This window comes from Triticum urartu, chromosome 7A (assembly GCF_056163025.1).
Source record: "Triticum urartu cultivar PI428250 chromosome 7A, HENAU_Tu73, whole genome shotgun sequence".
NCBI classification, from domain to species: domain Eukaryota; kingdom Viridiplantae; phylum Streptophyta; class Magnoliopsida; order Poales; family Poaceae; genus Triticum; species Triticum urartu.
In genome coordinates this window covers 192,026,854-192,035,028 of record NC_141879.1, presented here as the reverse complement: position 1 = coordinate 192,035,028, position 8,175 = coordinate 192,026,854, and the positions used below count along the sequence as shown (strand labels likewise).

General features: G+C 58.8%; 1 protein-coding gene across 1 annotated transcript; it reads right to left on the bottom strand.

Moving 5' to 3' along the window:
- Positions 1-3,519: 3,519 nt before the first annotated feature.
- Positions 3,520-4,149, bottom strand: LOC147958951 (uncharacterized). The gene has a single exon (XM_087532378.1). The coding sequence runs from the start codon at positions 4,147-4,149 to the stop codon at positions 3,520-3,522; it is 630 nt and encodes a 209-aa protein (XP_087388504.1).
- Between the last annotated feature and the right edge of the window lie 4,026 nt (positions 4,150-8,175).

The following is an 8,175-nucleotide window of genomic DNA, read 5'->3' as shown; positions in this document are numbered from 1 at the left end:
GCTTGGGGGAGTTGATACGTCCATTTTGCATCATGCTTTTATATCGATATTTATTGCATTATGGGCTATTACACATTATGTCACAATACTTATGCCTATTCTCTCTTATTTTAGAAGGTTTACATAAAGAGGGAGAATGCCGGCAGCTGGGATTCTGGGCTGGAAAAGGAGCAAATATTAGAGACCTATTCTGCACAGCTCCAAAAGTCCTGAAACTTCACAGAAGACGTTTTCAGAATATATATAAAATACTCGGCGGAAGAAGTTCACCAGGGAGGCCACACCCTTCCCACGAGGGTGGGGGCGCGCCCTACACCCTGGGCGTGCCCCCTACCTCATGGGCCCCCTGATGGCCCTCCTGTGGCCATCTTCTGCTATGTGAAGTCTTTCGAGGGGGGAAAAATCAGAAGCCATCTTCTCAGACGAAACTCCGCCGCCATGAGGCGGAACCTTGGCGGAACCAATCTAGGGCTCCGGTGGAGCTGTTCTGCCGGGGAAACTTCCCTCCGGGAGGGGGAAATCATCGCCATCGTCATCACCAACGCTCCTCTCATTGAGAGAGGGCAATCTCCATCAATATCTTCATCAGCACCATCTCCTCTCAAAACCCTAGTTCATCTCTTGTATCCAATTCTTGTCTTCAAGTCCGGGATTGGTGCTAGTAGGTTGCTACTAGTGTTAATTACTCCTTGTAGTTGATGCTAGTTGGTTTATTTGGTGGAAGATCATATGTTCAGATCCTATATGCATATTAATACCCCTCTGATTATGAACATGTTTATGCTTTGTGAGTAGTTATGTTTGTTCCTGAGGACATGGGAGAAGTCTTGCTATTAGTAGTCATGTGAATTTGGTATTCGTTCGATATTTTGATGAGATGTGTGTTGTCTCTCCTCTAGTGGTGTTATGTGAACGTCGACTACATGACACTTCACCATTATTTGGGCCTAGAGGAAGGCATTGGGAAGTAATAAGTAGATGATGGGTTGATAGAGTGACAAAAGCTTAAACCCTAGTTTATGCATTGCTTCGTAAGGGGCTGATTTGGATCCATATGTTTCATGCTATGGTTAGGTTTACCATAATACTTTTGTTGTAGTTGCGAATGCTTGCAATAGAGGTTAATCATAAGTGGGATGCTTGTCCAAGTAAGGGCATTACCCAAGCACCGGTCCACCCACATACCAAATTATCAAAGTACCGAACGTGAATCATATGAACGTGATGAAAACTAGCTTGACGATATTCCCATGTGTCCTCGGGAGTGCTTTTCTCTATATAAGAGTTTGTCCAGGCTTGTCCTTTGCTAAAAAAAGGATTGGGCCACCTTGCTACACTTTATTTACTTTTGTTACTTGTTGCTCGTTACAAATTATCCTATCACAAAACTATCTGTTACCACTTATTTCAGTACTTGCAGAGAATACCTTGCTGGAAACCGCTTATCATTTCCTTCTGCTCCTCATTGGGTTCGACACTCTTACTTATCGAAAGGACTACGATAGATCCCCTATACTTGTGGGTCATCACCTTCCACGACGAGTTCCATCCGGAGCGGACGGAAGACGGCAGGGCCGTGGACGGCGATGACTACGGGTTGCTCCTCCACGATCCAGAGGGGAGCTCCGAGGAGACGGGCGTCTACCGTGACGCGGGTGCTGAGGAGGACACCGGCGCCTCTCTGGACCCGGAGGCCGCCAGGGGAGAGCCGTCAACGTCGCGACGCGGCGCTGGAGATGCCTGAGACACTTTGTGTAAAATCTGTTAAATAGCTGGTCCACCCAGCCACTGGGGGTTTTAGGGTGTAAAATGAACTCAGGTCGTGGGCCTTTTCTTAAATACTTGTGTAGATGTCGTGGGTGCTTTTGCTTTTTGCCTTCAATTTTTTTGGACTGATTTCATGCGCTTTTCCTTTCTCAACCCCCCCCCCTGCGAGTCAGACGGCCGAGGCTCCGGTTCGTGACAAGGAGTTCGGTTATTTGAGAGGAGCGCGCAGGACTTGGGGTCCCTCGAAACATTGAGCGCGAGCGAAACACCCATTGGGACGGCTGGCGGCAATCTGGCGAAGCCGGTTGGTGAGCAGACGGTCGTGCGGCTGTTCATTTGATGAATGGTGGGCCGGGTTGATCGACCCGGCAGCCTTTGACTTACTGTATGAAGCGTAAAGGAGCTTTGGCCCGTTGTGCTTGCCAGCCGGCAACCAAAGCTGGATCTGTGGCATTAGGGTGAAGTGGGGGACCGCGGCATCCCAACTTTATCAGGAATCACCAAGTAAGGCGGCAGGGTGGCGACCGAGCCGGCCAGCCCCCGAGCCCCCGGGTCGAGCGAGTCGGTCCGGTGGCCGGGTTCAGTGGTATAGTGATGCAAAAATAGGGACACAATAAATTGGTCGACAAAAGGCAGCCCCCGAGTCTTGTTCGGGGACCCCATGGTTTCATGCATTTACAAAAGGCGACGATACATACACTCGTGCCGCTAACTGTAAAACGGGCAGAGGAGTTCCGCACTCCACGGCCGGGTCGTTTCTTCACCGGCGGTGTCCTTCTTGCGCTTTTTTGACTTGCGTGCGTCGATGAGGTAGTAGGCGTTGCGGTCGCACAAGGCCCTGCTCACGATGAATGGTCCCTCCCATGGAGGGGACAGCTTGTGCTAGCCTGCCTGCTCTTGGGCGAGTCGGAGGATGAGGTCGCCCTCGCGGAACGCGAGGGGCTTGATCTTCTTGCTGTGGTAGTGCCTCAGGCCTTGCTGGTAGATGGCCGAGCGACTGAGCGCCAGGAGGCGTGCTTCTTCGAGCAGGTCAACGCCATCTTCGCGGGCTTCTCTGGCTTCGGCTTCGGTGTGCATCACGACGCGCGGCGAGTTGAACTCGACGTCAGTCGGGATGATGGCTTCGACTCCGTAGACGAGGAAGAACAGGGTGCACCCGGTCGACCGATTCGGCGTGGTGCGTAGACTCCAGAGAACAGCTAGCAACTCGTCAAGCCAGCTGCTGGGTGAGCGGATGAGTGGATCGACGAGTCGCGGCTTGACGCCGGACAGGATGAGTCCATTGGCCCGCTCGACCTGCCAGTTGGACTGCGGATGCGCAATGGAGGCCAGGTCGAGGCGGACGCTGGAGACGGAGCAGTATTGCTCGAGCGCGCCCGTGGCGAAGTTGGTGCCGTTGTCGGTGATGATGTTGTTCGGCATGCCATAGCGCACCGCTATGTCCTTGATGAACCGGACAGCTGTTGGCCCATCCAGTTTCTTGATTGGTCTTGCCTCGATCCACTTGGTGAATTTGTCCACTTCCAGCAGCAAGTGCGTCATGCCGCCTCGAGCGGTTTTGAAGGGTCCCACCATGTCGAGTCCCCAGACCGTGAAGGGCCAGGCGATCGGTATGGTGCGGAGTGCTGACGCCGGCTGGTGGCTGCGTTTGCTGAAGCGCTGGCATCCCTCACACTTGAGGACGAGCGACTCGACATCTTGGAGGGCCGTGGGCCAGTAGAAACTGTGGCGGAACGCCTTGGCCACCAGGGATCATGATGAGGCGTGGTGCCCGCACTCGCCCTGATGTATGTCGAGGAGGATGTCGATGCCCCGTTCCTGCTCGACGCTGCGCTGGAACACGCCGGTGGAGCTGCGCTTGACGAGCCCGTTGTTGATGATGTTGTAGGCGGACGCCCGGCGCTGCACTTGCCGAGCTTCGGTCTCGTCCATGTGGAGATCCATGTTCTCCAAAAATTCTGATATTGGGAGGGCCCAAGATGGAGCCGTAACCACGGCGAAGACGGCCACCAAGGTGGGTTCCGAGTCGGCAGCCCCCGAGCCGGGTTGAGCAGCCCCCGGGTCGGGGATGGCGACGGCCGGGTCCGGGACAATGGTGGCTGGGTCGAGCTGAGCAGCCCCTGGGCCGGGTTCTGCAATCCCCAGGCCGGGTTGAGGTGCGGCCGGGTCGTCTGGAACATGGATGGACTCGGAGTCCGGTGATGGCTTGACGGACGGCTTGCGTAGGTGCTCGAGGGAGACGCCGGACAGGATGGCTTGTCGTGACGAGGCGATCTTGGCGAGCGTGTCGGCTGCTTCGTTCTCTGCGCGCGGGACGTGGAGGAACTCGCAGCCCTCGAAGGATCCGGACAGCCTCTGGACGAGGAAGCGGTAGCTTGCCATGTTGGAGTCGCAGGTGTCCCATTCGCCGGAGCACTACTGCACCACCACGTCCGAGTCGCCGTAGCACAGGATGCGCCGGATGCCGAGTTCCTTGGCAAGCCGGAGGGCGTGCACAAGGGCTTCGTACTCGGTGACATTGTTGGAGACGGCGAAGTGAATCTGGAGCGCGTAGCGGAGCCGGTCGCCCTTTGGGGACAACAGTACGATGCCGGCCCCCAAGCCGAGTCGCATCTTGGACCCATTGAAGTGCATGCGCCAATGCATCAAGTCGAGAGGCAGCGGCAAGTACTGGGTCTCAGTCTAGTCGACGAGGAAGTCGGCCAGGGCTTGAGACCTGATCGTGGTGTGGGGCTCGTAGAGGATGGTTGTCCGGCTAGCTGGATCGCCCACTTGGCAACCCGGCCACAGGCATCCCGGCACCCGATGATTTCTCCGATAGGCGCCGTGCTGACCACGGTGACAACGTCCTCTTGGAAATACTGCTTCAGCTTCTTGGCGGTGAAGTACACGTCGTAACACATCTTCTGGTAGTGCGGGTAGTTCTGCTTGGAGATGGAGAGCACCTCGCTCAGGTAGTAGACTGGGCGTTGGACGGCTTGGATCTTGCCCTTCTCTGGTCGCTCGACCACCAGCACCATGTTGACCGCCCGCGAGGTCGCGGCTATGTAGAGCAACAACGGCTCCTTGTCGGTCGGCGCGGCCAGGACTGGTGCGGTGGAGAGCATGCGCTTGAGGTCTTGGAAGGCCTCGTCTGCCTTGCCGTTCCATTCGAACAGGCTTGTCTTCTTCATCAGCCGGTACAGGGGTAGCGCCCTCTCGCCCAGCCGGCTTAGAAACCGGGTGACCGAGGCCAAGCATCCGGTGAACTTCTGAACATCGCGCAGCCGAGCCGGCTTGCGCATGCGCTCGATGGCCTTGATCTTTTCCGGGTTCGCCTCAATGCCGCGTTCCAAGACGAGGAAGTCGAGTAGCTTTCCGGCCGGGACGCCGAAGACGCATTTTTCCGGGTTAAGCTTGACCTTGTATTCACGGAGGTTGGCGAATGTTTCCTTCAAATCGTCGAGGAGTGTGAGGTGCTGCTTGGTCTTCACCATGATGTCGTCCACGTATACGTGGATATTGCGGCCGAGCTGCGGCAGCAGGCATTTCTGCATGCAGCGCTGGAAGGTGGCGCCGATGTTCTTCAAACCGAATGACAAGGTGATGTAGCAATACGCCCCAAAGGGTGTGATGAAGGACGTCTTCAGGGCAGCGGCCGGGTCCAGCTTGATCTGGTGGTAGCCGGAGTAAGCGTCCAGGAAGGACAAGAGCTCACACCCGGCGGTTGAGTCGATGACTTGGTCGATCCGCGGGAGGGCGAACGGATCCTTGGGACAGGCCTTGTTGAGGCTGGTGTAGTCGATACACATGCGCCAGGTCTTGTTCTTCTTCAGGACGAGGACTGGATTGGCCAGCCACTCGGGGTGAAACACTTCCATTATGAAGCCGGCCGCCAAAAGCTTGGCGACCTCTTCACCAATGGTTCTTCTCTTCTCTTCGGAAAATCGTCGTAGGGGTTGACGAACAGGCTTGGCGTCCTTGTGGACGTGAAGTTTGTGCTCGGCATACTTCCTCGGGATACCAGGCATGTCCTTGGGGGTCCATGCGAAGATATCCCGATTCTCAAGGAGGAAGTCGACGAGCTCGCCTTCCTATTTGCTGTCGAGGCGGGCGCCTATGACAACGTACTTGCTGCAGGTGGGGTCTTCTGGGTTGAGCTTCACTTTCTTGGTCTCCTTGGAGGGCTTGAAGGCGGCCTCGTCGTCCGGGTCCGGGGTCGGGATCGACGAGACGGAGGCCTCGCCTGCCAGGGCGACAATCCGGTCGAGCTGGCGCCGCTCCTCGGCAATGACCAGCGACTCGGCCAACTTGGCGCCGTCTCGGGCGCACTCCAGGGACTTGCGGTAATCGCCGGTGATGGTGATGAGGCCCTTGGGACCCGGCATCTTCATCTTCAGGTACGCGTAGTGGGGAACCGCCATGAACTTGGCGAGCGCGGGCCGGCCCAGCAACACGTGATACGCGCTGGACAGGTCCACCACCTCGAACCAGATTGGTTCGCGCCGGAAGTGGCTGCTGTCACCGAACAGGACATCTAGCCGGACCCGGCCAATGGGGGAGCAGGAGAGGCCGGACACGATGTCGTGGAAGATCATTCGGGTCGGCTCCAGGTCCTCGGCCTTGAGGCCGAGTTTGGTCATCGTGTCGCGGTAGAGGATGTTGATGCTGCTGCCGCCGTCTATGAGGAGTCGGGAGAACTTGCATGTGCGCCACGCGACGATGGTGGGGTTGAGGACGAGGGCGTAACCACCCGGACTTGGCATGACTGTCGGGTGATCCTCCCGGGTCCAGGTGATTGGGCGATCCGACCAATGCATGAACTCCGGCTTGGCCGGGACGACGGTGTTCACCTCCTGCCGAAGGAGGCTCTCGCAGCGCTTGTCGTCGCCGAGGCTGGTGAAGACGACGTAGGCCGCGTTCTGGTCCGGGTAGGCAGCGTCGCTCATCGCGCCGCCAGCTGGAGGCGGCGGTGGAGACGGAGGCGGCTGTCCCGCGCCTGGAGCCAGAGCCGGAGGGGGTGGGACGTCGCCCCTCATGATGTGCTTGGTGATGGCGCACTGCCGAAGTGTGTGCGTGGAGGGTCTTGCGCCGTTGTGGTGCTTGCAGGGGGCGTCGAGCATCTGCTCGAAGCTCATGGCGGGTTGCCATGCCATCTTGCCGGCGCTTCGCCGCCAGGTCCGCCGCGGGCTCGATGGCCGCGACAAGCCGGTTGTCGTGACGCGGCGCCGGCTGGTCGGCCTTGCGCTTGTTGTTCTGGTGATGCTGCTGCCGGCTGCTTTCATCGGTTGGCTTCGGAGGGGGGACCGGCTTCGCCTTGCTGGCTTCATCCAGCACCACCTGGATCTTCATGGCAGAGTCGGCGTTGGCGTACTTGTCCGCCATCAACATGAGCACGGCCATGGTGGCCGGCTCGAAGCGTAAGAGCTTGTGCTTGAGGAGGGTGCCGTCTCGGCACCCGCTAACGAAGTACTGGATCGCCTGGACTTCATGGACGCCCTCGCAGCTGTTCCGGAGCTTGGTCCAGCGTGCGAGGTACTCGCGACCGGTCTCCGTAGGCCCTTGCACACACATGGCGAGCTGGCTAGGGCGGCCGGGTCGCTTGTAGGTCCTCGTGAAGTTGCGGACGAAGGCTTCCTCGAAGTCCACCCACGTGTTGATGCTGCCCATCAGCAGGCTGTTCAACCACGTGCGGGCCAACCCTTGGAGCATGAGCGGTGCGTAGCACGGCGAGACGGCGATTGGCACCGGTGATGCCAATGGCCGTGGTATAGTCGGTGAGCCAGTCTTCTGGCTTCACCATCCTGTTGTACTTGGGGGTGTCGCGAGGGAGCATGAATCCTTTGTGGAAGGGCTCCTCCCGGATGTGCGGGCCGAAGCACACCAGCCCGATAGCGCCGCTCTCCTCCAACCCAGGAGCGAGCGAGCTGATCGAGGCAGTGGCGAGCGTCGGTGTCGTCGATGGCGCGTGGGCTGAGTCGACTTGCGGCCAGGCCACGGGGGGCCGGGTCGGTTGGAGCTGGACGCCGGCCATGCTAGCCGGGTCCGCGCTGGATCTCTAGGACGGGCTCATCGCCCAATCCGCCGGTGGCTGTAGCGGCCGGAGTGCGCCTCGCCGGGTGGCGAGAAAGCGGTGTGCAGAAGTTCGCCGGGCCCGCCAAGGCGGGCGGAGCCGGATCCCGCCGGCTTGGCGAGCTGGTTGAGGCGGTCCTGCTGGGTGTTGGCGGTGTGGAGGAGTTCGCGCATCCGCCCGATGCGCTCTTTCAGCTCCTCACCCGCGAGCTGGTCCAGGCCGGCTGCGGCTACCTGGGCAGCGCGCATGTTCTTCGATGGGGTCTCGTAGACAGTTGGGACGGCGCCGAGGGCCCGACCGATCGCTCCTCCCCGGGCACGCACATCGGCGACCCGGCTTGGCTCGGCCGCGGAGGG